Source organism: Amorphotheca resinae (genome assembly GCF_003019875.1).
Source record: "Amorphotheca resinae ATCC 22711 unplaced genomic scaffold M430scaffold_15, whole genome shotgun sequence".
NCBI classification, from domain to species: Eukaryota; Fungi; Ascomycota; class Leotiomycetes; order Helotiales; family Amorphothecaceae; genus Amorphotheca; species Amorphotheca resinae.
The window spans coordinates 139807-166167 of record NW_020194485.1 but is presented as its reverse complement, the minus strand read 5'-3'; the positions used below and the strand labels follow the sequence as shown (position 1 = coordinate 166167).

At 52.4% G+C, this 26361-nt stretch overlaps 9 protein-coding genes across 9 annotated transcripts; 6 read left to right on the top strand and 3 right to left on the bottom strand.

The window, feature by feature from the left end:
- Window positions 1-922: 922 nt before the first annotated feature.
- On the top strand, window positions 923-4279 carry M430DRAFT_148556 (hypothetical protein; the record flags this gene model as incomplete). The annotated part of the gene is made up of 5 exons (XM_024863128.1): window positions 923-1410; window positions 1522-1837; window positions 1903-3167; window positions 3220-4161; window positions 4217-4279. The coding sequence occupies exons 1-5, from the start codon at window positions 1309-1311 to the stop codon at window positions 4277-4279; spliced, it is 2688 nt and encodes an 895-aa protein (XP_024716440.1). The 5' UTR covers window positions 923-1308.
- Window positions 4280-5747: 1468 nt separating this feature from the next.
- Window positions 5748-10011, top strand: M430DRAFT_129871 (hypothetical protein). The gene is made up of 2 exons (XM_024862116.1): window positions 5748-6236; window positions 6352-10011. The coding sequence occupies exons 1-2, from the start codon at window positions 5808-5810 to the stop codon at window positions 9958-9960; spliced, it is 4038 nt and encodes a 1345-aa protein (XP_024716439.1). The 5' UTR covers window positions 5748-5807; the 3' UTR covers window positions 9961-10011.
- A 98-nt stretch (window positions 10012-10109) lies between these two features.
- M430DRAFT_111194 (hypothetical protein) lies at window positions 10110-12221 on the bottom strand (the record flags this gene model as incomplete). Its single annotated transcript, XM_024861419.1, has 6 exons — window positions 10110-10407; window positions 10462-11396; window positions 11446-11513; window positions 11567-11576; window positions 11629-12131; window positions 12179-12221. The coding sequence occupies 6 exons, from the start codon at window positions 12219-12221 to the stop codon at window positions 10110-10112; spliced, it is 1857 nt and encodes a 618-aa protein (XP_024716438.1).
- Window positions 12222-12479: 258 nt separating this feature from the next.
- On the bottom strand, window positions 12480-13258 carry M430DRAFT_23402 (hypothetical protein; the record flags this gene model as incomplete). Its single annotated transcript, XM_024864894.1, has 3 exons — window positions 12480-12791; window positions 12864-13020; window positions 13119-13258. The coding sequence occupies 3 exons, from the start codon at window positions 13256-13258 to the stop codon at window positions 12480-12482; spliced, it is 609 nt and encodes a 202-aa protein (XP_024716437.1).
- Window positions 13259-15050: 1792 nt separating this feature from the next.
- Window positions 15051-19941, top strand: M430DRAFT_148549 (hypothetical protein). The gene is made up of 13 exons (XM_024863127.1): window positions 15051-15892; window positions 15950-16003; window positions 16077-16470; window positions 16525-16902; window positions 16956-17068; window positions 17121-17688; window positions 17762-18122; window positions 18193-18467; window positions 18516-18603; window positions 18658-18984; window positions 19036-19272; window positions 19322-19601; window positions 19723-19941. The coding sequence occupies exons 1-13, from the start codon at window positions 15523-15525 to the stop codon at window positions 19776-19778; spliced, it is 3501 nt and encodes a 1166-aa protein (XP_024716436.1). The 5' UTR covers window positions 15051-15522; the 3' UTR covers window positions 19779-19941.
- A 379-nt stretch (window positions 19942-20320) lies between these two features.
- M430DRAFT_23400 (hypothetical protein) lies at window positions 20321-21163 on the top strand (the record flags this gene model as incomplete). The annotated part of the gene is made up of 1 exon (XM_024864893.1): window positions 20321-21163. One exon carries the CDS (start codon window positions 20321-20323, stop codon window positions 21161-21163), a length of 843 nt encoding a protein of 280 aa, XP_024716435.1.
- A 507-nt stretch (window positions 21164-21670) lies between these two features.
- On the top strand, window positions 21671-21890 carry M430DRAFT_37781 (hypothetical protein; the record flags this gene model as incomplete). Its single annotated transcript, XM_024867182.1, has 1 exon — window positions 21671-21890. A coding segment is annotated over exon 1 (172 nt), but the record flags the coding sequence as incomplete, so codon positions are not given.
- Window positions 21891-21969: 79 nt separating this feature from the next.
- On the top strand, window positions 21970-23545 carry M430DRAFT_111218 (hypothetical protein; the record flags this gene model as incomplete). The annotated part of the gene is made up of 3 exons (XM_024861422.1): window positions 21970-22145; window positions 22298-22665; window positions 22794-23545. The coding sequence occupies 3 exons, from the start codon at window positions 21970-21972 to the stop codon at window positions 23543-23545; spliced, it is 1296 nt and encodes a 431-aa protein (XP_024716433.1).
- A 184-nt stretch (window positions 23546-23729) lies between these two features.
- On the bottom strand, window positions 23730-25668 carry M430DRAFT_23398 (hypothetical protein; the record flags this gene model as incomplete). The annotated part of the gene is made up of 6 exons (XM_024864892.1): window positions 23730-23858; window positions 23924-24327; window positions 24395-24571; window positions 24621-25214; window positions 25282-25384; window positions 25453-25668. The coding sequence occupies 6 exons, from the start codon at window positions 25666-25668 to the stop codon at window positions 23730-23732; spliced, it is 1623 nt and encodes a 540-aa protein (XP_024716432.1).
- Between the last annotated feature and the right edge of the window lie 693 nt (window positions 25669-26361).

Below are 26361 nucleotides of genomic sequence, written 5' to 3'. Positions count from 1 at the left end.
CGGTTTCGATAGAAGCAATGCCACCTCACAGGAGGCGCATCACACTCTTGACAGGCCAGAAAAGCCGCTCTTAAGGATAGCTCTATGCAAGAAGGGATTAGTCAACTTGAAGCAACCACCTCTGTAATTGCTCCGTTAATGTCTCTATGATAGTATGAGCTCGGGAGCATATTGACCCCAGACCTTAGACCACGAGGAGGCTCTAAGGGTCTACCTAAGTAAGATAAGCTACCTATCCACTCTTGACACCACTGGCACCGACAGCTGCTGCTAAGTGAGGAGCGAGACTGAGAGAGAAAAGCACAGTACAGTGGCCTCCGAGTGCTTCTCTGTGAAAGGGTTTGGTCTCTCATTGCTTTTGCTCTGCCAAGCTGGTACTTGCTTGTACTTGCTTCGACTTGCATGGCAGGACGCCATATCGTTTCTTCTCAAGCTCTCCGTAGCATCTGCGCGAGCCAGATTCTTCTGCAGCGTTGCCGATCACAACCTCTGCGCCCTTGCCTCTCTGCTTTGGCCTTATTGGAGTAGTGGTGGTGGTTGACCCTGTGGTTGTCAGCAATAGCCAGTTCTCCTGGGAGTCAACTCGCAATACTCAATCAATCCTTTGTAGGGCCATCCGCGCCCGACACTGAGACAGCGGCCAATCCAGCCCAGTGCCCCAGACCCCTTGATTGACCCCTTGGGGCGACCAGTAGATCCACTGTTTCGGGTTCCCATCGTCCGCTTTCCCGTCCCATTGGCTGGGCGGCACTGGTTATTGCGTCTAACCGTCTGCTACGGAGTAAGTGTAGGCGTGGGCGGAATCTGCCCCAATACCCCTGCAGCACACACCCAGGACTGGAATAATTGATTGATTATTGAGAGGAGGATGGATTCTACTGCATGCTGAGAATCTTTCTTTTCTACCGGGAAATCAGAGTCTGGTGTAGCTGTGTCTTGGTGATAAAACGAGCCAATCCATCCTGTGCTGTAGTTTCTCCCTCTCTGATCGACCTCGAAATCTTAGCGGCGACGCGCTCGCGCTTTGTTTAACAGACGAACCCATCCCCCTGCCGAGCACTGGCAAAGGAGCAAGCAACCACCATCCTCACTCAGCAGCACCTCATACAATACTCAGGAGCAAGAAAGACGAATTGCCTCACTGGTCCACTTCCCCCACGGTCTCCATCCACGGGATCTTTGTATCCTGCGGCCTTCACTTCGCCTCCTGGCAGAGGGGGCTGCCGCATCCCTCTTTTGATGGCATCGATCCTCTCGTGAGGAATCCCTGGCCCCTTGCACTCACAGTCACAAAGAAAGCGAAACACAATGTCGGACCACGAACATCACGATCACGATACGGCAGACTCCGACCTGGATTCTGTGCAGGAGAGAAGGCCTTCCACCGAGGACAATGCAGAGCGGGAGAATGTAGGTGTAAGCTGGCTTCACACTCCCACTTGTCCTCAACACCGGTCACACGACCCCTTGACTAGCATCTGGATGCCATAGAGCTTTTGCTGATGATATGTTCCCTGGTAGGACACATTCGAGGATGCCATCGGCTCTCCTGCTACAACCGTCGAAACGGTCAAAGACACACCGGTGGAGACGACACGGTCTCTGACCAAACACCGATCCTCCTCAGTCAAGAGCACAGTACAAGAGATAGTCCCCGATTCTCCTGATTCTTCAGCAGTTTCTGAAGTTACTGAGCCACAGACAAATGGGGACGATGAGCACGAGATAAGGCAACCAAAATCCCCCCTTCTTACATCACATCGGCTCTCCACAACCTCCCTCGACAACGTCAACCTGGAAGAAGATGGGGCCTCAGGGGACGAAGGCACACCCAATCGTATGTACTGCCGATTTCTCTGCGTGCCACCCTGAATATTTAAAACAATCTAACATGGTTCGCAGCTTCAGAAGTCCCAAAACCCGTCCTACCCCCAAGATCTTCGAAGCCCTCATTACAAGGTCTATCAGGTGCCCTTCCTTCAGTACCATGGGCAGCTCCTCCACCGCCACCACCACCGCCAGTCTCGTCTGCACCACCCCCCATCAAGAGAAGCATAACGAGTCCATTCTCATGGCTCTCGCGGAACACATCATCAGCTCCGAAGGAAACTCCGAAGGAAACTCCAGCACACCCCACAGCACCCTCACCAGACAATGCCGAACGCAGAAACACGGCCTCGTCGATTGTTACGATCTCCAGCAATCCGGAATTGATGCTAAGCAAACTAGAGGGGGAGCCTGATGGATCAAGTAAACAGCCTGCAAGGAATAGTCTGAAGGATAGGTTCAAGCTCCTACGGATGCGAGAAGAGGCAGGGATAACTTCTTTGGGGGAGGATGACAAGAAGGGAAGCACGACAGCTGGTCCGGGTCCCGCCAATCACACAAGCGTGGTAGAGGAGAAAGAAATGTCTTCGACAGCGCATAGATCATCAGTCGCCCAGGGTCCAAATCCTTCAGTCAGTATGGGATTATCTCCAGGCACAGCTTCGGGAGCATTTGCAGGACCTTCTGCGATAAATGACCCGGCTTCGGCTGTCGATTGGGATTTGTGGCAATCCGTTGTCTATGAAGGTCCAGCTGCTGTCGCGCGAACAAGTGCAGATGAATTAAACAGGGCCATATCCACCGGTATCCCAAGCGCCATACGAGGTGTCGTATGGCAAGTCCTAGCTCAGAGTAAGAATGATGAGTTGGAAAGTGTCTACAGAGATCTGGTCGTCCGAGGAACCGACAAAGACAAGGACAGAATGAGCGGATCGAGTGGGCCACCGAGTATAACCCAAAGTCATAGTTCTCCCAAGGAGGAGATTCGGTCATCATCCTCGTCAATACACTCAGATCACTCTCCGCCTACAGTTAATCTTGCCAATGGCACGAGATCGCCTTCACCACTCAAGGAGAAGGATATAGAGGCCGTCATGAAAGCCAAAGCTGCTGAGATGGCTGAGAAGAAAAAGAAAGCAAAGGAGGATGCCGCCGCATTACAAAAGTTAGAGAAGATGATCAAGAGAGATCTAGGGTCTCGGACAAGCTTCTCGAAATTCGCTGCTAGTGCCGGTCTCCAGGAAGGTCTCTTTGGGGTGTGCAAAGCATATGCGCTGTTTGATGAAGGCGTGGGATACGCTCAAGGGATGAACTTCCTAGTTATGCCCCTGCTATTCAACGTAGGATCATTCCGTATCCCTTATTTCTTCATTACAGGCTGACAGTATCTAGATGCCCGAAGAGGAAGCTTTCTGCCTGCTCGTGCGGCTAATGAATCAGTACCACCTTCGGGACTTGTTCATCCAGGATATGCCAGGTTTGCATAAGCACCTCTACCAATTTGAGCGACTATTGGAAGACCTCGAACCAGCTCTCTATTGCCATCTCCACCGCCGCCATATCACACCTCATCTCTACGCCACACAGTGGTTCCTCACCCTCTTTGCATACCGATTTCCTCTCCAACTTGTTCTCCGTATCTACGATCTCATACTTAGCGAAGGTTTGGAGGCAATTATCAAATTCGGTATTGTGCTCATGCAGAAAAACGCCGCAACATTACTGGGTATGAACGACATGATGGCGTTGACCAACTTCTTAAGAGATCGTCTCTTCGATGTCTATATCGACCAAGCCCCGTCCCAAGGCTCTATCCTGGAGTCTGGATTCTTTGGCAGTTCTGGTTCAAGCATTGATAAAGAAATCTATCGTGCGGACCAAATGATCCAAGATGCGTGTGCCGTCAAATTAACCCCAGAACTTTTGAAGGCGTATGCAGTCGAGTGGGAGGAGAAGACAAAGTTAGAGAAGGACCGTGAGGCTGAGCTTGAACATTTGAAGTCCTCGAATCAAGCGCTCATACAAAAGGTCCGTCGACTTGAAGAGAGGGTCGAGGAGCACGATACCGAACACGCAGCCCTTGCAACCGAGCTTGTGCGGACGAAGGTCGAGAATGAAGAGCTGCAAGACCGAAACGAATCTTTGAACGGCCAAGTTGAGGAATTAAGGAAGGTGGTCGAGAGACAGCCAGGGGAGGTAGAGGAAAGACTGAAGAGCGAAATGGAGCGATTGATGAAGCGGAATCAGGAGGTCCATGAGGAGAATACAAGGTTGGAAGAGGAGATGAGCGCCATGGAGAAGGACTTGGTGGAGACAAAGATGCAATATGCTGAGGTATGTGATGATTTATCCATTGTTTTTTCAGGCCTTTACTGACTGATTGCTACAGCTCAATTCTGCTCACGAGACTCTTAACAGGAAATGGACGGATCTCCGAAAAGCGCTCGATTAAAGCGTCCCTAATCAACCCCACCGTCCTACCGGCTCCACTACCCCAACTGTACAACCATCTTCTTCATCCCCCCCCCCCCCAAAAAACCAAAAAAGTGTGCACTGGGTATCTGTCTATCCTGCTCTTGAGAAACAGGAAGTTGACATAGCGCTACATTACAAACCCTGTGATATCCCCTTATTATCCGGCGAAAACCTGGTCTGTATGTATATGCGGAAGACCTGTGTTTTGAATGACTAGGCTGCGTGTAGGGGTTTTGTATATATGAACAATAGCGTTTTAGTAGTGACGAGCCTGTTGGCGGCACTGGTGGGGTGGAATGAATGAGTATATGATGTTGAACAAGAAGAGGTTGCCATTGACCAGATAGATCACGTGAACCCGTCTCAGCTCCTGTTGTTTTGTTGCACATGGGGTGGTCAGCCTCGTTGAGCATTGGATAGGAAGTTTATACTGCCTATTGCTACCGAGCCTCCGCGCAGTCACAGGGCAAGGTAAGGTAGGTAAGCGCTGTCCCCGTCACCATAAATACATTAGGTGGTAGGTAAGGTAGGTAAGTAGCCAAGAAACGACAATACTCAAGCCTTGTCTCAAAGGGCGTTAAGGTAAGTATGTAATAGAACAGACAGAGGGGTTTTGTTTATTATTTACTCTCAGGATTCCAGAAATTGGAAGCCTTTGATGGGCTACGACGTGTGACAAAAGATCCTAGGAGTCTTTTTTGGTGTTAAAAGGGGGGGGGGGTTGGTTTATTCGAAATAAAATTCGACGATTTGGACATCGATGACGTGCGTATCAGTAAGGGAACGATGATATATAATTTATCAATCAGGCAATTAGAAATTTACGTATAACTGACAATCCTAGCTACAAAAGAAAGAAAGATAGCCATTCGAGATTTTGATATTAAAGTAGAATACTAGAAGTTGGTGTTTTAGAAGCGGAGCTTATCTGTGTATCTAAGAAATACCTACAGATATGAGTTTCATAGATACTGCTATACGGAATGGATGAATAAAAGATATCATAACCGGGACTTTATCATGGTAGGCGTAGAGATGTAGTAGAGTAAAATTGTCGACAGTCTTGTATAACAAAACGTCCATTCCTACGGAGGTATGCCTAATATACCGATCTCTTAATTCAAAGAGCCTTTAGACGAAAGAGAAGGGGTTATTCCTCTGTTTGTTTGTTGCTAGAAGCAATTATCTTTATGCTCCACTTCTCTTTTTTTTTGCTTTATTTTATTTTAATGAAGGGGTAACTTCTTTAGATACAGTTTTTGATTATTCTATTAAAAAGAGGGGGGGTCTCATACTTATACTACCTACCCCTAGACTTCGACAATCGTAGCGAATCCCGGTCACCGTATTATTTTTGAAGCCTCGCGTCCCCCTTTTCCCATTAGAACGCGCCGACGTCAACAATCCCATCAATCCGATCGCAATCCAATCCACAGCTCCAACAACGGCTCGTCGAAAAGCACCAGCACCAGCGGCCACCCGATGAACGGCCCCTCATCAACAGCATGATGGAGGATCTCCAGATCGGGCAAATCATCGAGCTCACCGACGGGCGCACCGCGACGGTGCGGTACGTCGGGCAGCCCCATTTCGCAGCCGGCGACTGGGTCGGGGTCGAGCTGGACGACGACAGCGGGAAGAATGACGGGAGTGTCCAAGGAGAGCGCTATTTTGAGTGCGAGATGGGGAGGGGCATGTTCGTGAGGCCCGCGGCGGTCACGGTGCTGGAGCAGCCGCCCCCGCCTGCGGTTCTCCCAAAGCAGGTGGTGAAGAAGCAAGCGGTGACCGCCGCGACGAGGCCGAAGAGTATCGTGGGCGCGGGTATGGGAAGGAGGATGAGTACGGTGCCGGATGTGGGGACGGGGAAGAGGATGAGCTTGAATTCGGCGAGTCCGAGTCCGGTGACGAGATCAAGGCCTTCGAGCTTGATTCGGGTATGTTCTGTTTTTATGCTGATGAGGCTGTTTTGTTTATGTGGTGTTTATGTTACTATTGGCCTTGGGCTTTTGGTTTGGTTTCTATGTGTGCTAATTATTCTACGTACGGTAGCAATCTCCTACGAAATCCCCTACGAAACAGCTGTCTGCGGCGCCGTCGAACGCTTCGACTCCCCGCACTGGCACCCCGTCAACGTCGATTGCGAGAAACCAGTCGGGCACAATTTCCAAGACACGGCCTGGGGTGGGAACAACAGCTCGAGGGTCGATGGCCCCGCCGCCCGCCCCGACTACACGCACTTCGAGACCGTCTATCTCTGGAGGGCTGGCGCCTGGAAACAGGGCTGGTGCTCCAACGAGTAGGGCCGCCAGCAGCCGGGCGCCAGTCGTCTCGAAACCTACGTTTCGTCCACGCGGGGAACGGATTGGGTCGATTAGTGGGCAGCTGAGCAGTGGGCAGGCGAGTGAGGGGAGCGCCGGGCACGAAGACTCGGATGCACTGGCGTCACCTAACAAGAGCGATGCGGAGGACGCGCTCTCACCAAAAGCCGTGAGTCCGGCATTGTCGCGGATATCTGCTGCGGATCGTCAACATGTGTCGCCGAGTTCAGCCAGGAGCTCTCTGGGGCCGCGCACTTCGGGGGTCAGCACAGCGGCCAGTCGCGAGATCGAGGAGCTGAAGACGAAGCTGCGCATGATGGACAAGAAACGACAGGAGGATCGAGAGAAGTTGAAGGCGCTCGATAAGATCCAGGCGGAGAGGGATAAGTTCGAGGGCATCATACAGAAGCTACAGGCGAAATACCAGCCTCAGCAGCAAGAGATTACGGAGCTGCGGAAGCAATTAAAGGAATCCGCGGCGCGCTTCGAGGAGATCGAGAACATACAAGCGGAGCATGATGTGGCGCTGGAGATGGCGACGCTCGACAGAGAGATGGCTGAAGAGACGGCCGAGGTCCTCAAGACGGAGCTGGAAGCCTTGAAACAGAAGACGGAGGAGCTGGAGCTTGAGGTCGAGGTCCTGCGGGAAGAGAACGCGGAATTGGGCGGGGAGATGAGCCCTGAGGAGAAGACGAGTCAGGGATGGCTACAGATGGAGAGGAATAACGAGAGGTTGAGGGAGGCCCTGTTGCGACTGCGTGACATGACCCAGCAGACTGAATCAGAACTGAGAGACGAGATCAAGAGTCTGGAGACCGATGTCCGTGAGCTGGGCGATGTGAAGGAGCAGTACGAGACTACGAAGGAGAAGTTGGCTCAGGCGGAAGCCAATATTGAAGATCTGCGTCAGCAACTCGATAACGCGCTGGGCGCAGAGGACATGATCGAGGAGCTGACCGAGCGAAACATGAGTTTGAACGAGCAGATCGAGGAGCTGAAGGCTGCGGTCGAAGACCTTGAGAGTCTCAAAGAGCTGAATGATGAGTTGGAGATTAACCACGTCGAGACGGAGAAGGAGATGCAGGAAGATATCGATTTCAAGGATAGCGTCATCGCTGAACAGGCACGCCGAGCGGCCCAACAGGAAGAAGCTATGGAGGATATGGAATACACGCTGTCCCGGTTCCGGGAGCTGGTGACGAACCTCCAGAGCGATCTGGAAGATATGCGGGCATCCCACGCCGTCACCGAGACGGAAGCAGAGCAGCTGAACAGCAGATCGCGAGCGATGATGGACCTCAACATGAAGCTTCAAGTATCTGCTGCGAAGACCCAAGTCAAGACAATTGATCTGGAATTACGGCGTCTCGATGCCCAGGAAGCCGCCGAACACCTGGCGATCGTCCAGTTATTCCTTCCCGAGGCCTTCCATACCGATCGAGATTCTGTTTTGGCACTGCTCAGATTCCAACGTGTTGCTTTCAAGGCGAATCTGGTACATGGGTTCGTGAAGGAGAGGGTCAACGGAGCCCCTCCCGCTGGCCATGAAGACGATATCTTTGCGGCTTGCGACGTCCTGGATAAGCTCACGTGGGTCTCCGCTATGTGCAACCGCTTCGTGAACGCCATCAGCCACTGCTCGACAGAAGAGTTTGCCAAATACGAGGGTGCCCTGTACGAGCTCGAGCCGGTCGAGAGAGCGCTCAATGGCTGGATCGATGGTCTTCGGCGAGACGAGCTCAAAGAGAAGCAGTGTGCCACTGAACTCCAGCGGACCATCGCTCTCATGTCACATCTTGCCGAAGTGCACATCTCGACTGGGTTGTCGAGCTATGCTGATGATATTCATATGCGCACGATCGTTATGCAGAGTCATCTCGAGAATGCCGCTGCTGCCCTGGCTGCTATCAAGACCATGGTCCAAACAATCGTTCCAAAAGAAGATGACGAGGATGAGCTTGCTCAACACTTCGCCCGGAAGACCGATGCGGTCATCGCGAATACTCGCAGCGCCAAAGTCATCACTGGCAAAGCCGCCCGCGCACTTGAAGAGCTCAAGACGAGATCCTTGTCGCTCACACCCGATACCCTCCAGAACTTTGAGGAGTGTGAAGCGTCTACGCAGGAGCTCGCCAGCTTCTCACGGAGTGTCGGGGACGCCCTGTTTACCCTGCTCCATGAAGAGGGTCGGGCCGAGCCGTTTACGTACTTGGAAGTTCAGAGCACCGTGCATCGGACTGCGTTCACGCTGTTCGCATCCAGCGAGTCGGACCTCTTCTCGACGTACTCCAACAAGCTCCGTACCCTGACTACCTCTGTCATGGACCTAGCAGCCTTGACAGCCGATCTCGAGAAGACGCAGGAGTTTGAGCCAACGCCAGCACCATGGGTTCTCCGAGCTCAAGAACTGAAATCTTCGAAGACGGTGCCCATCGACACCGAGGAGGAGATCCGCCGACTCAAAGATGACAACCATGAACGTGCGCGCCTCATCGCGATGCGCGATCAGACACTAGAAGAAGCATCCGTGAAGATCGAGCTCCTGGAATCGCGCATGCGCGACGCCACCAAGAAGAACGAGAAGATTAACGAGCTGGAGCGGCGGATCGACGAGGCCAAGAAGCTCGAAGCCTCGCTCACGTCGTCGATCGAGACGCAGAACAAGGAACTCGCGGCCTTGGAAGCAGACCGCGAGAAATGGAAGAAGATCGCCGAAGACACCAAAGCCCTCGGCGCCGTGGCCCCGGGCTCCAAAGCAGGCCAGGAACGCGCCGTCGCCACGGCCCGCGAGATGGAAGCGCTCCGCTCCGAGATCTCCTCCCTCCACTCGGCGGTCCGCTACCTGCGTACCGATAACCAACGGCTCCGGCTCCCCTCCTCCCCCTTCCCAGAAGACGTCTCCTTCCTCTCCGTCCCGCTCCTCAAACCGGCCCCCCGCACGCCCTCCTCCCTCCTCCTCGCCGAAGGCGCCGACGTCCTGAATGAACTCCTAGCGCTCCCGGGCTCGGCGGCAGCGAAGCTGTTCGATCTGCGAGAGCTGCCGGCCGATAGGTTGAAGTGGCGCCCGAAGAACCAGAGTCCGCAATTCCATGTCGCGAGACAGAGGGAACAGTTTGAGGTTTGGAGACAGTGGAAGGAGGATGTGGTGAGGAGGGCGAAGGGGTGTGTGAGGTTGGAGGAGGGGAGGAAGGGAGGGATGGGGATTGGGAGAGGACCTGGTGGGAAGAGGGTCGCGAAGGTGGAGATTGGGATGGGGAAGGGTGGGATAGGAGGGGGAGAGGTGGAGATCGTGAGTCCCGGGGAGTGGGAGGGGTTTAGGGAGGGGTTGGGGTTCGTGTAGAGATAATAGGGGGTAATGGATGAAGAGACGGTAATGAATGAAGAGATGGAGAATACAGAAATAAAATGAATAAACGTTTTCATGATATTGATATGTACTAGATGTTGTGAATTACTCCCCTATCCCATCACCTATATACCCAATTAAGCTTATTTCCCATTCTCCCTTATCCCCATCCCATTCGTTTTCTCCCCCATCCCACCATTCGCCTCATCCCTAAGCTTCGGCTTCCTAACATAAAACCCACCGACCAGATCCCCCTCCTCCCCAACCCATATCCACTCCCCAATGCCCGCGCTCTTGGGCGCTTTCCTGACCCCGCGGCCGCCACCGCCAAGGATCAGGTTTCCGGGGCGGTAGTCGGGATTTGTTTCGAGGCGCCGGATGGCGCTGCTGTGGATTTTGGCGTCGGCGGGCATGTCGCGGACTTCGCCGCGGGGGAGGGGCCTGTGGTGGTAGGTTGATTAGTGAGGAAGGGGTTAATAAAAGGGGGGAACTTACCATCTGATGGGTTTCCATTTCCCGTCATCCGTAAGGTCTAAGCGGCGGAATGGTAACCATTCCATCAGGCGCCACCTTACGACCGAGCCCCAAGGCAGACCTTCGCGGAAACGCAGACAATCGTGTAATTTGCCCTTGGTGGCTGTTTCGAGTAGGATGCGCTTGAAGTTGGATTTGTTCCCGAGCTCGAGGCCCGCGCCCGCTAGCACCTGCTCGTCGCCGCCGGCTGAGTTCGACACTTCGATCAGCGGGAGGTTGCCTGCATCGATGCTGCTGTCGTCGAGACAGTCTAGGCTCTCCATCTTATCTTCATCGAAGGCGAGTCCGCTCTTTTGCGCTTCGCGTACGATCCAGACGAGGGGCAGGTGGCTCAGGGGGACTTCGCCCGGCTGCACGTCCCACCCGCCCCCGATATCCGCGTGGCCGCCGGGAAACCAGAGTTCCTGGATATCTTGATCGTCTTCGTCGCCATCCGACGACCAGCTGTCATCCCAGTCCATGGGAGCGGCGATTGAAGAAGCCCCATCGCCCGCTGGGTCAACGCTTGCGTCTCGAGCGTTGGATCCTAGGGCGCTGCGGATATCGGTCGCTGAGGCGTAGGTAGAGTGGCTGTGTGCGCGCGAGTGCCCGCGATATCGAGATGCAGGTCTGTCTTCGCGACGGCCGCGGAACTCGTGATGGTCTGTGTTCTCGGGAGGGAACTCCTCCCTCCGTTCAGGTTTCGCAGGCATGGTCCTGGACATTTTGTACCGCGAGCTGCGATGGATCCAATCGTGATTCGGGTGTGGGTTGCCTTCGCGCTGCTCTTCCTCGGGCTTGTTGGATTCCTTTGCAGCAGAGAGGCCGTGAGAGACTAGATCAGCGCGGAATTTGGCACGGCGCTCGTCGATGCTGACGGCGTGACGGATGATCTTGGCGGAACTGATGGCGGAGAACTAGATGCAACTTCAGTCCTGGGCTTCTTATACGGAGGAACGGGCTTACAGGTATGCGTTGTCTACTCAGCATGGCATTTTCAAAACGAGGAACGCTATTAACCGTGTCGAACAAGCCTGATGCGGTCAGCAAGGCTGGGAAAGATATGTAAGATTAGGACGAAACAGACCTAGGAACCTCTTGGGGGAAGTTTTTAGCACACGCAAAGCAGGAAGGGGAAGGGTGTCTTACGATTCTCCTCACAGGCCTCGAGAAGGTTTCTCGGAAGGACACCAGAAACTGGTATGCTTTCTTCTGTTTCCGCTTGGCCTCTAAACTGTTGCTATCAATTGCCTTCCACTTGCTGAACGTCCTCCACGCAAATTGGATCATCTCTTCATTCCCATGGGTGATCAACCCAACCCAGTCGATCATCTCAGCTAGGAACCGCGCGGTGTAGCTCCCTCGTGAGAAACCAAACATGTAGATGTTATCTCCCGGAGAATAATATTGCATGAGGAACTTGTATCCTCCAACGACGTGTTCATCAAAGGATGTTCCTACAGCGCTATCCTTCGCTTTCAAATACCAATTCTTTATCTTCTCAATGGATCCTTTGGCGCTGAGGCCTGCAGAAGCGACATATGTCCCAATTCCGGGCTGATAGTAGTGGAAGCCACTCCCTGAGGATCGGTCAAGCATGCGGAAGATCTTGAGGATATTGCTATCGCTCGAGTCTCCATGGAACTGATTGCCTTCACCATGTCAGGAGAGCTGGTCAGAGTGAAGATTCATGACTTACCGGTGCCATCGAAACAGAGCACGAGTGTCTTCCGACGCTTCATAACCCTGGGTCCGGCAACGGAACGTGTTGGAGCCCATCCCGCTGTCGAATGGTGAGCATCGTGAGATCTATCAGCATTGCTCTCTACGTGAGGACCAGGTACTGATATCGAGCCCCTCTCAATCTCATTCGAGGTATCGCGAAGGTTATGCGGATGCGGCTGAACAGCCGTGGGCAGGAGATGCGAGGCGTCCATCGTGAATAGTGGCGACACAGTTCGAGCAGCTCTCTTTCCTTGCTCAGCCAGCAAGATATCAGTCTACGACTGCAGCCAATGCGGCGATAATAAAGCACAGGACGGCAGCGCAGCGCCTTTTCGGCGACGCCAGGTGACACTCCATGGCCAAGGGGATCTCCAAGCTGCAGACAGGTCGACCTGCTCATCTTGGTCGAGGTCAGAAGAGGAGACCATCCGAGGACCGATACTGGATAGTGAGCCCCGGACATTAGATGGCACACATGCGGGCTTCTGTTCATCGACTGGCCATGACGATTCGGGTGTACCACCAGCCTGGCCAGGCTGGCCTCCTTTTTCCCGGGGGGCGTTAGGCTGTAGCTCCCCGAGGTTTTCCTAGATTTCCTATCTTGGGGAGCATCCCAGAGCAGCAACGAATAAGCAGAGCGCCATAAATGAGGGGCACACCGAATTGGGGGAATGCAGACGACGCAGATCGATTTCCCACGAGTGGCGCGCTGACTGGGGGGATTTCAGGTCAGCCAGATGCAAGAGGCCGATCTTGTTGTGGTTCAGGTGCGGCTGCAGATCAAGAGTCATGTTGATCGGGAGAAATGTCCTGTAGCTGTAATGTCATGTAAGCATGTAAGGATGTTGAGGAAGTACATGTGAGAAGCATCTCCGTACATGTATATCACCGACAAGACTTATGCCCTAACGCACAGCGAGTCTTGCGGCCCGTCGCCAAGCGTTTGCACCAAGTGGGCTGGTAGTCTGGGCTGTCCCGGCGCCAGGGCGGTACGTGGAGCCGTGGAGCCCTGGACCGTGGACCGTGGACCGAGGACCGTGGACCCCCTGTGCATTTCCTGCGCTTTCAATAATGTTCTGTGTGGGCACCGCAAACATGATAGGTGGAGGGGTAATGGTTTCTGGCGGGTGGATGGTTCATAGGCCTGGTGGCGTACAATTAATTGAGAAGACGGTTGAGAGGAGAAGAGGAAGAAGAAAAGCAATTCAGATGAATTGAATTATCTTAAGAATCAAGTGGATTAGGGCTTCTCACGTGCACGTTACACACGTGGTTCAGAACCAACCAGAATGGGGTTAGATTAGGTACGGGCCTTTAGTACTGTACTCCCCCCAAGTCAGAAGTACCTTACCTTACCCTACTTTGTCCTTCTGGGACCAAGGGACGAGACGTCAGTCCAGACTCCAAGGGCCGGAAAACTTTTATAGTCGATGCCCACTAAGGTACCTACCTATACATTCAAGTTCCTCTCTAAAACATGCTAGAAAGCGGCTAACAACTGGACTGAAAACCCCGTTTTGCCAGCAGGAGAGCGGTAAGGGAGGGGCATAACAAGAGAAAAAAAACCACCTAGACCCCAGCCACGCGTCCCAACAGGATTTACGAGAGAAATAGGGCGATTCACAGCATGAAATATTGCAAACATAGAAGAGGATACAAGAACCGATCATCAAAGCTACAATCGGGCGCAGAATCGACAATACAAGGACTGACAGCGGCATGGATTGGACCTTGTATGTCATGACTTCTCCGCAGTATGTCTATGTCGTACATACCTAAGGCAAGTATAGGAACTTTGATGGTTGTCAAACTCGGGTTTTTAATATGCTTAAGCCACACGGGTATACCCTCGTTCAGGTACCGACTACATTCCTCCCAGAGCCCCAACAGTTCCACCACCGCCTCCCCCCCCGACGAGGATCGTATAGTCGGGAATGATCGCCATGATCAGCCCGTGGAGCCCGTGGAATACAGCGCAATTACATATGCAGTGACCTCTATAGGGGGGAGCCAAGCACGGAACTTTATTGGAGGGGTGCTGCCCCCGGTAGCGAACCGCTTTGTCGAACCTTAAACGGACTGACCTTGAAATCCTTGATGGCCAAGTATTTGATATTGACAACACCTCAGCGAGCCACAGGAAACTATACTACTCGTGGCACTTGCGCCTCTGCAGATCTTGCTCTCATGTTGTCCTCTCAGCGCTCCAAGATTGGCGACTAATTGCTAGGGGCGGCCAGTCTTTCTGCTCGGTGGACCCCCTCCTCTGGCCCTCCGGCCCTCTGGACCAGATCCTCTTCCTCGCACTCGTCTTGCTGGTGATCTGTACTCGGTAGTACTGCCATGTGCATGCAACTAGATGCGCTGCCGTATGCAAGAGCTCTTCATTTTGTACATGACCTTCTGCTTTCCCGCACTTCGCATGCACCACACGGCAGCCACTGCTAAGTCCGCGGTAGTACCGTTCGACGACCTTGAAAGCATACTATTGGCTCGATTGTTTTGCTCTCCGCGTTGCGCCCATCCCCTCTGCTTTTGCTTGCGGGACAGGACTGAGTTGCGTACCAAAGTACGACCGCTGAGGCCATCGTGTCCATGTTTTCTATAGCAAAATTATGTGGCTTGTTCTTTCCAGCGTGCCTAGTGTCGTTCAAAGTACAAGTCTTGTCTCGCACGGCCTCAATGTCTCGAGCCGCGGTGATACGCATTGCATGAAGGATCTCACTGTCTATCATGTCCCATCAGAGACAATCACATCGCGCTACTACCATCATTGCTTTCCCCTAGATCTATCCAGGGTACAGTTAGGCTAGTTAGGCTCGATTTGCCACTGATGATCAACATAGGATCGCGGTCTCGCCGAGGGCCACGGAGGGGAGGCTCTGATATAGAAAACTCCCCGAGGTAAACCTCCATCATCTATCCGCAATTGCCGGGCACTATGATAGCATTCTTGATTGGTTTGGAGATTGTACACCGCCAGAGATGAGCACGCCACAGTTTACGCACCCAGAGCTGGAGCTATTTGATTTGTTAAGCCAGGCAAGCTGTTGGCCTCACTCTCTCTGATCAGCCAGTCAATCACGACGAGGTGTAGCTAATCCGAGTCCTCTCCCGACTCTGTCCAGGTCTCACAACAACGTCATACCTAGATCGATAATCTCCTGCCCACATTGGCCCCCCTCTCAGATGCTACCTTGCAAGTGCCTAGTACTCTTCCATAGGAGATTGGTAATACAATTTGTCGGATATAACACTGCCTGTGCCCGCTCAAACCCACGTACCTTTGTATAGGACGCCTCGAATGAAGAGTTCACAATGCTTAAACGACTGTCAAGTACCCTGAGAAGGGAAAAGAGTGATGAAGCGGGAGTTAACTCCGGCTCCAATGGTACCAGAAATGGCACCACTAATGGTACCAACGGTGCCATCAATGGCACGAATGGTGAATTGTCAACCAGTCCATCTTCTACGACCTCCAACGGCAACAATGTGAATGGCAATGGCACCCATGCTCGTCGCAGAAGCACTTTTGGCTTTAGCAAGAATAAGGATAGCAATGGAAATGAAGTGAAGGATTATTCTGAGGACCGCAAAGGCGTGGAGGACATGTTTCGAGAATTTTCCCAGATACTTCATGCCTCCAGACGTCCTTTGCCAACCCAAACGGGAGATGGTACATACAATGGTATGTACACTTCCTAAATATAGGTATTAGGGATGGCAGCTCTAACCATGTGCTCAGAACACAAGGAATTCACTGGCCTCAAGGAAGATTTGAAGGCCTTGGGACTCCAAGGTAATTTGTTTATCCATCTGCAACTTTCACAACTTTTGAAAGGTACGACAGAAAACTGAATGGTTTTTGATAGACTACAAGACTCTTCTGGACGTCATAAAAGGCAGAGCTACGGGAGCATTGGTAGATGACCGTACGATGTTGATGGAACGTCTAATTCAGGCAGTTGCCGGTCTACCTCCCCTATCCAAGAATCGAGTCGAACTCACAAACGGCTTCATCGGCGAGCTGTGGAGCACCCTAGACCATCCACCACAGTCGTACATGGGCGATGACTACATGTACAGAAAACCAGATGGATCGTACAACAACATTATGTTTCCCAAACTTGGTGCTGCTGGGCAGCCTTACGCACGATCTGTTCGACCATCGACTGTCATTCCCGGAGCTTTACCCGATCCAGGCGTGGTCTTTGACTGCGTGTTGAGTAGATACGAGTATAGGCCTCACCCAAATGGAGTCAGCTCGTATGCATCTCTTCGTATAGCAGTTTTGAAAACTATCTTCTAACAGCTCACTAGCATGCTTTGGTACTTGGCCTCTATCATTATCCATGATATATTCCGGACCGATCACACCAACCCCAGTGTATCTACCACTTCTTCATATTTGGATCTCTCCCCGCTCTATGGCAGCAGTCAAGAGGAGCAAAACGGGATCCGAACCTTTAAAGATGGAAAGCTCAAACCCGATTGTTTTGCCGATAAGAGAATCCTCGGCTTCCCCCCGGGTATCGCAACTTTCCTTATCATGTTCAATCGATTCCATAACTATGTCGCCGATCAACTGCCCGTCATCAATGAAAATGGCAGATTCACGAAGCCTCCCCCTGGACTGACTCCTGAGATGGAAGAGAAGAGCTGGGCGAAATATGATAATGATATTTTCCAGACTGCTCGGTAGGTTCTTCATTCTTGCATGACCGTTTCCATTTGATAACCATTTCTGTCAGTCTGATCACTTCTGGTCTCTATATCAATATCATCCTCACAGACTATGTTCGCACCATTATTGGCCTTAATAGGACAAACTCGACATGGACTCTTGATCCACGAGCTGAAATGGGTAGGTTTCTTTAGGACCTCAAATTGCCAATTGCTCTAACACCATATAATAGGCAAGGATGCGGGGGTAAGAGAGGGAGTTGAGCGCGGGACTGGTAACCAAGTCTCCGCCGAATTCAATCTCTTCTATCGCTGGCACTCCTGCATTAGTGACCGCGACGATAAGTGGACCCAAGATCTGTACCGCAAACTCTTCCCTGGCAAGGTCCCGTCAGAAATTACTGTGCAGGAAATGATGATAGGGCTCGGGAAGTGGCATAGATCAATCCCCGAGGATCCTATTAAACGACAGTATGCTCACTTTACTCGTGGTGCGGATGGACGACTTGACGATGACGAGCTGGTCCAATGTTTGACTGAGAGCATTGAAGATCTTGCCGGTGCATTTGGACCGAACAATGTCCCGCAGTGCATGAAGCCGATTGAGATGCTGGGGATAATTCAGGGTAGAAAATGGAACGTGGCTGGGTTGAACGAATTCCGGAAGCACTTTGGTCTCAAACCCCACGAGACATTCGAAGACATCAACCCGGATCCCAAAGTCGCAAACCACTTCCGCCATCTTTATGAACACCCTGATTTCGTTGAACTTTACCCTGGAATGATTGCTGAAGATGCCAAGTGAGTTATGGTACCCCCTATAAAAGCTTCAACGCTTTCAAGAAGCAATTAAACTGATCGGATCTTTTATTAGGACACCAATGAACCCAGGTGTTGGTATCTGCCCGCCGTACACGATTTCCAGAGTCATCTTGTCGGATGCCGTCTGCCTCGTGCGCGGTGATAGATTCTATACTATCGATTATAACCCTCGCAACCTGACCAACTGGGGCTACAACGAAGTTGCGACGGATCTTGCAATCAACCAAGGATGCGTTTTCTACAAGCTTATCACGAGGGCTTTCCCGCAACACTTCAAGGGCGATTCAATCTATGCGCACTACCCGATGACGATTCCATCTGCGACCAGGGATATTCTTATCAGTCTGAAGAGGGAGCGTTGCTTTAGTTATGATAAGCCAGCCAGGATGGCACCTCGAGTGAACTTAACGTCGGTACGTGATTGCAATTCTTCTCAATTGCTCATTCGTATTATACATGAATCACTAATAATCTCTACCGCAGTACTCGGCAGCCAAATATGTCCTTGAAAACCCAAGCAAATACAAAGTGACTTGGGGTGAAGGCTTTGTCCGTGTTTTTGGAAAGCTCGGCGCTAACTTCATGTTATCTGGTGATGGTGCTTTGTATGCCAAGCAAAGACAGCTCATGGGCAAGTCCCTGTACAAGGAGCAGTGGAAGGCTCACGTCAAAGAATTCTACGAGTACATTACTCAAAGATTGATATCCGAGAAGGCATACACCCTGGCCGGTGTGAACCAGATAGACATTGTTCGCGAGTAAGTAACCACCCTAATGTTTGGGGGGTAACACTAATAGGGTGGCAGTGTCGGCAATCTCACACATGTCCACTTTGCCGCAGATGTATTTTCACTCCCACTGAAGACTGCAGACCACCCGCATGGCTTATTTACCGTAAGTTGTATTCCTGCAATGGCAAACACAAAGGACACGAGCTTACCAAATCAGGAACATGAATTGTACATGGTCCTGGCAGCATTCTTCATCGCCATCTTCTTCGACCTCGATACCACCAAGTCGTTCGGTCTGCAGCAGGCTGCCCACGCTGCTGCTACCAAGTTAGGAGGTATTGTGGAGGCGAATGTCAAACTTGCCAAAGCTACTGGATTCATGTCAGGCATTACTGATAAGTTCAGCGAAAGACAAGGCCCGTTGAAGGATTACGGAATTCACATGATCCGCCAACTTCTGGCGTCAGGGTTGTCACCCCACGAAGTAACTTGGTCCCAGATGCTTCCCACAGCTGGAGCCATGGTCGCAAACCAAGCACAAGTTGTGAGTTCCATCATGTCTCTGAGCCTTGTGAGTCTCTGACTAAAGTAACAGTTTGCCCAATCTCTGGATTACTACCTTGGAGAAGGCCAAGCCCACCTCCCCGAGATCAACCGCATCGCCAAGCTCAACACCCCAGAAGCAGATGAGCTCCTCCTCCGCTACGCCATGGAGGGTATCCGCCTCGCCGGGACCTTTGGCCTATACCGCGGCGCCACCAGCGCCGACGTCATCAACGACGATGGCAGAACCGTCGAAGTCAACCCCGGCGATTCCGTCTTCGTCTCCTTCGTAATTCCATCTCCCCCCTTTTCACAATCCCCCCACTAACTCCCCCTAGGTAAGCGCTAACCGCGATCCCCTCATTTTCCCCTACCCCAATGAAGTCCGCCTCGACCGGCCCCTCAGTTCCTACATCCACTACGGCGACGGGACCCACGCTTGTCTCGGCAAGGACGCAAGCATGGTCGCGGTGACCGCCATGTGGAAAGTGGTCGGCCGTCTCGATAACCTGCGCCGTGCCCCTGGCCCGCAGGGCGAACTCAAGAAGATCCCCAGACCCGGTGGCTTCTTCATTTATATGCGTGAGGACCGAGGAAGCTACTTCCCATTCCCGACTAGTGAGTCCCCCTTTATCCATTGTTTTGAATTGCCCTATTTTGGTTCGTGGATGGTTTTTGGAAGGGGATATTGCATTACATTTCCTTGGATGCTGGCTAACCCATGTGTTCCTTTTTCCAGCTATGAAAATCAACTGGGATGGTGAAGTGAAGAAACCGAATGGTGTGAAAGCGTGAGATGACCATTACGCATCGGATAATTGAAGCGGCTAGCTAATGAACAATGATGATGACGATGATTCCCCGAGAATAGGTCAGATGGATCATTTCTCTCTTTTATATTGAAAGTATTTATATCTATGTATTTGCAGAATCAATTGAATTGAATCACATACCCTACCTTTATAGCACTAGCTGTACTATACCGTGGTCTGTTACTCAATCATGCCTGTGACAAGTCTGAGGTAATTGTCTATGACTAACTTTTAAGAAGCTTTTTAGGTATGTACGTTAAACTTACTCTTGCATAAGGTAAAACTATGGAAATTTGATGTTTAAGGTAAGTACCGCGGCCCATTTTGCTTTCGTCGCCCTTCAAGTCGACACAACTAAGCGAGGTCGAGGATTAAGCGAAACTAAAACGACCTGGAAGGCCTGTGTTAAGCGAAAGTCTACGATATTCACGGTCTCGGTTATTTTCGTACTGAACTTCATCTCTCCATCTAGCTAACCATCTCCATCTCCACAAAGTCCTTGAGCATCATCTTCAGAAATTTGCTATGGAGACATGCACTTTGATTCCAGAAAGGTTGCATACTTCTGATGCAGCTGAGGCAGCGGCCGAGGCCCACTCCAAAGAGCCAGCACCGCTCACTGAACGACAAAAACAAAGGAGATTTGGGACAGAAGTTGTGAGCAAGGGCTTCCAAGGCAGTGTGATCATCGACTTCGATGCCGAGGCGGCTGGCACCTACGCAAGCCATGAATATACCGACACCTCGCGGCTGAAGGACGGAGGAGGCACCCGTATGATCTTCTGGGCAAATGTCTGCACACTCGGAGCAGGCCACGATCGGATTTCTGGCCTCGGAGTCGTGGGCAGAAGTAAACCAAACCCTAACCGCTGGGTAAGAAGGGCATATCATATTATGCGTGAGACGAATGCTCAGGTGGCAGAGATCTTGGCTGTGTCTATGGCGCTTCAGTTCGCTAAGGATGAGTGCTATAAGCTGGAAACAACAGAGAGGCCTTCTATGGTAGTGGTTTATTCGTGTTCGAAAGATGCCCTTTTGAGAATGCGGGAGTCGAGATTTACTCCGTCGTTGGGAGGCAAAGTGGTCAAGGCAGGTGTAGTGGCAGCGCACTTCTTGAGGGAGCTTGGTATTGATGTGCAACTTCGCTGGATACCAGCTCGTTTTGAGGTCGTAGGAGCTGTTGAGTCACGAAATGCAGCGAAAGATGGTGCTAAGTATAAGCCTCCTCCTCAGAAAGGTCCCGATGCATTGATCAGGGAAGTTCAAGGAAATTCCAAACACGCCGCGAGAGCGAAGCGCAGGAAACATGCAAGAGGGGTGTTTTGTCAAGGCACAGGCAAAACTAACACCTTTCAGCCCTTGTCTTGAAGTTCAAAGGACAATGAATATACCTCTAATGATGAAGAGACGATAGAAGGAGGAGGAGGAGCGGAGTGGAAAAAGAACAGACGGAGAACAGGAGCGGGATTCCACCACCATCAATCATCAGCGGAAATCCCCCCCACCTTTCGGCAGATCTACTATACGGGGTATAGCGGGGCCCATCTAGAACAGAAAGTGGAACATTCTCCGCGCCGCTTGGCATCCTTTCCCCCACCCCCGGCTTCCAACCAACAATCAACACGAGAAGATCAAAGATGATATCTCCCATCCATGTCCAAAACTTCTGCACATCTAATTCTTACGCACACACTCTTTGATTCGCCCGCGCAGACATGGGATTCTCGCGAGCTAAGGTGCCGATGAGCCGACGACGCCGCGATTCGAGGAGTGGGAGGGAGACCCTTTTATTACCAAGCTGGTCTTGGCTGCCTCCTGCTGCTCTTTTTTTACGGCTGATGCTGATGCGATGCCATGGGAGGGCTGAGGATTGTGCGAGAGGACGGTGAATGAAGTGAATGAGGCGAGGACGAGGGCTGATTGATGAATAGCATCTTCATCTATCTATCTATCTTTCTTTACACTTCGCCGTCGTTGCGCCTCTTCTCTGCCTGCCCTACCTATCCCGTCCCGTCCCCCATCCTCCCTCTTTCAAAGGTTGTGGGGCAGAAGACAAAAGCACCCAGCATAAAAAACGACGAGAAGAGAAAACTAGAAAAAGAAAAAAAACTAACAATTAATTTGGAAATTCAAAAGCGCAACCTTCACAACACCAAACCAGCAGCACCGCGATAATGGCGGACGAAGAGAAGACTCTCGATGTCGGCTCCGCCTCTGCCTCAGCTGAGAGCTCCTCCATCTCAGCTCCCCCCGCGCCCCAGCCTCCTCCCATCATCGACCCTATCCCAGATGGCGGCGTGAGGGCCTGGCTCCAAGTCCTCGGATCCTTCTTCCTGTTCCTGAATTCTTGGTTTGCTTACCCTTTCCTTCAATCGATATCACGTGTACATCACATGACACCACCCCCTTAATACCTACCTACCTTTCCTATATCACATTATACATACCCCTTATCCACCAAGCAATTAAGCAATCAGTCAGCTAACACACCGACCACCACAGGGGCATCGTAAACACCTTCGGCGTCTACCAAACCTACTACGCGACCGCGCTCCCCGAGTCGCCGTCAGACATCTCCTGGATCGGGTCCATCCAAGCCTATCTCCTCCTCCTCGTCGGTGTCGCTACGGGTCCGCTCTTCGACGCTGGGTATTTCCGGCACCTGCTGTTTGCGGGCTCGTTCCTCGTCGTGTTTGGTATGATGATGACCAGTATCTGTACTCGGTATTGGGAGGTCATGCTCGCGCAGGCTGTGTGTGTGGGTGTTGGCTGTGGCTGTTTGTTCGTGCCGAGTGTGGCGATTATCGCGACGTATTTTTCGAGGAAGAAGGCGTTTGCGACGGGGTTGGCGGCGTCGGGGAGTAGTTTGGGTATGTTATGTTATGTTGCGCTTCTTTTCTGAGTCCGATTTTCTCTCATTCCCCCCCTTTTCCTCTCTCTTCCCCCTTAAGGCGCCCCCCTATTCACCAAACAAACCCACCCCTAACAACCTCCACAGGCGGAGTAATCTACCCCATTGTCTTCCACCGTTTACAACCCACCATCGGTTTCGGCTGGGCGACCCGAATCCTCGGCTTCATAATGCTCGCCACACTCTCCATATCCCTCCTCGGGATGCGCACCCGCCTTCCCCCCGGTCCGGCGCGGAAACTCCTCGACATCGGCGCGCTCCACGAACCTCCCTTCGTGCTCTTCACCAGCGGCATGTTCTTCGGGTTCATGGGTCTCTACATCCCATTCTTCTACGTCCAGAGTTTCGCTATCGAGACGAACGTTATGAGGCCTGATCTCGCGTTTTATATGCTCGCTGTCATGAACGGAGCGAGTGTGTTCGGTCGAATCATCCCGAATTTTGTCGCGGATCGGGTGGGCCCGTTGAATATCCTCTTGCCGGGGACGCTGGCCGCGTGCGTATTGGCGTTTGGTTGGTTGGGTATTGAGAGTTCTGCTGGTTTGATTGTGTTTTGTGTGCTGTATGGTTTCTTTTCCGGTTGTTTCGTGTCTATCCCGCCTACTGTCGTCGTTACGCTGAGTCCGAACCCGTCGGTCATCGGGACTCGTATCGGTATGTGTTTTGCGATTTGCGGGTTGGGTATCTTGATCGGGACGCCCGTGGCGGGGACGCTGGTTCGGAAGTATGGCTTTGATGCTGCCATTGGCTTTACGGGTGCAGCGGTCGCTATTGGCACGCTGATCTTGTTCGCGGCGCGGACGTCGAAGGTCGGGTTCAGGGTGAAGGTTATCACGTGAGGGGTTTAGAGATGGGAAGATGGATGGGATTAGTAGGGGGCAAAAAGTGTTGTTTGTAAATAGAGCATTGCTAGATATATATTGCTAGATAGATAGAATAGAAGGTAAAAAGATAATATACATGTCTCGTTCATTAATTCATTCACGCCTTGGCGGTTTCGAAAATCACGATATATTGTTGGTATTAGAGACTGGCTTTCCCCTGCGGCTCGAAGGGAAGCACAATGACAAAGAGCCCCGCGGCGATGAAGAGAGCGCCGCTCGTGTACACTGGCGCCGAGGTCTGCAGGTTTGCGAACATGGCGATGATAGGCTACGATTAGACGAGTCAGTACGTACGCATCCAGAAGAAAAACCGCACACAGTTGCAGTACTCACCGCCACAATGCCAAAGATGCGATTCGCTGTCGCCGCCAGTGCGTTGCCCGTCCCGCGGTCCTTGGTCGGGAAGACCTCTGGGGTGTAAGCATAGAGCACTGCATACATTATATTCGAACAAAAATTGTACGCGCAGTTCCAGCCTAGTAGGGCGTTGGATGTCGTAGCCGTCGTGGATGCGTACAGGAACACACCCGTGAGGATCGTGGACATGGCGAGCGCACCCTTTCTCCCGAATTGCGGGATCTCGACGAGCAGGCCGCCGATCAGGGCCCCTGGGACCCCGAGCACGGCGATGATCAGGGAGTTGCGGTAGGTGATGTATGTAGAGCCGTCATGGAACTTCGCACCGCGCGTCGCTTGGATGTATGGCAGGAAGGCATTGTACAGGGGGAATCCAAGACCTAAATTCCAGTGTCAGTCTTGAGTCAACCACCACATCCAATCCGAATGACTCGATTTTCAGCTTACCTATCAATGCCCAGACCAACATGATCAGGCCTGTGCTAAACGCCAGCTTCGGGGTCGCAAAGAGTGCCCGCACGTGCGAGAGATTGAACTTCTCCAGTTTGCGCTTCAAAGCGGCTGCGGCATCCGTCTGCGTGCCCGTTCCCTCCGGATCGCATGCTTGTAAATCTTCAAGCGTCACTACTCCTAGTCAGCGGTGGGGTGCGGTAGAGGGAGTTTTCGAGCGCACAATTTGAAGTTTTGCCGTTCCTCCTCGCCACCTCGTGTACAATTCTGACAGCCTCTGCGTCCTGACCCTTACCCATCAGATACTTGGGAGACTCGAAGACCGTAAAGCATGCAAAACGAATCCCAAACTCGATCAACGAAATGCCACCCATCACAATGACAAAATACCGCCAGCCCATGTTCTCCGATTTGGTGCACGTGGTATTCTCTTGACATGTCAGGTTTCCGAGAAGGGGCCAGGCAACCAGCGTGGCTACGACCTGAGCGACTGCCCAGTCGGCAGATAGGATGGTCAGGAGGTACTGATGCGAGCCGGGGAGGAACTCGAGGAAGACGGCCGAGTCGACGGGGAGGTTCCCGCCAACGCCAAAGCTCCACAGGGCAGCAAAGCAGCCGATGGCAGCAAAGTTGGGAGCGCCGGCCGCAATCATGCCCCAGACTGCTGTCACCCCGAGGGTGAGATTGAAAGCCCACCTGCGGCCAAACACATCACAGCCAAAGCCCCAAAACACAGCGCCGGCAAGGAGTCCAATATTCTGGGCGAGCGTGAGAAGGGGAGGCCGATGTGGAAGAAATTCATTCGCGATTGGCGTGACTGGATCTCTTGTCAGTAAGGGGGGGGGGGGTCGGGGGGAAGGATTGCACGTGGGCGCAGAACACACAGATGAGGGATGTGACAATGGGCCAGAGATTATCATTAGCCCAGCCAAAGCCGACGACGATGAACAGCTGCCACTGGTACCATCCCATCCCGATCTCCTGGATCTGGTTGTCACACGTTAGGTCTCACGTGGGCATCGCAAGAAGCGCGCAATACAATACTTGGTACGTACAGCATGGTTCAGGATCCGCGCTTTTGCCTCGTAGATAGGGTCGATGGTCCCTTGGGGGAGGGCGGCGGGTTCTGCCAACTCGCCGCCTATCGATGAGGAGGGGTCTTTGGACTCGGCGTCGGGGGGGACGATGGGGAGAGATGATTTGGAGACGGGGCCGACATGGTGTTCCACGGTCACGATTGGCGAACGAGGGGGGAGATCTGAGCTCGCCATTTGATCTTGTGGACGAAGGAGGAGGACTGGGGGGGATTGATGACCATGTGGAGATGGAAGAGCATCTGAAGGTGAGGGAGGAAAAGAAGAGAGGAGAGGAGAGAGAAGAGAGAAGAGAGAAGAGAAGATAAGAGAAGGAGTTGATCAAGTCTCGACAGATGAAGTTGATGATACTCACTCCTCCGGGCGATAGAGTCTGGGGAATGATAGGCAGGACTCCAAGTGATATGTGGGGGGGACGACAGGGACTTTATCCTTGGTGCATCCTGGAGTCGTAGCGTCATGGGAATGCGGGAAGGTGTGCTCGCCGCCTACACCCATTGTAGGCATGATTGACGGGTCGCCGCAAGGATCGAGGGACGGGAACGCGCAGGGCGTAGCAGGACATATCCTCCGTAATCCTGATCCATTGTTCGCAGTCGAGAGAAGAGATGGAAAGGTTGGAAAGGAGAGAGAGAACAGAGTAATGAGAAGGAGAGAGAGGCGAGAGGAGAGAAGTTGGAAGAAGCTGTTTCTTCCTGAGGCCAGATTTGGATCCCCGCCGGGAGCTACGGAACAACTCTTTTCCGGCGGGACAGCCAGATAATAATAGATGCACACCCCCGGAATCCGTCCCTGAATATGGGGGTTTCCGTATCCAGTATAGTGGCGGGTCCAGCTAGCAGCTACCTTAAATCGAGACCGCTTAGTAAT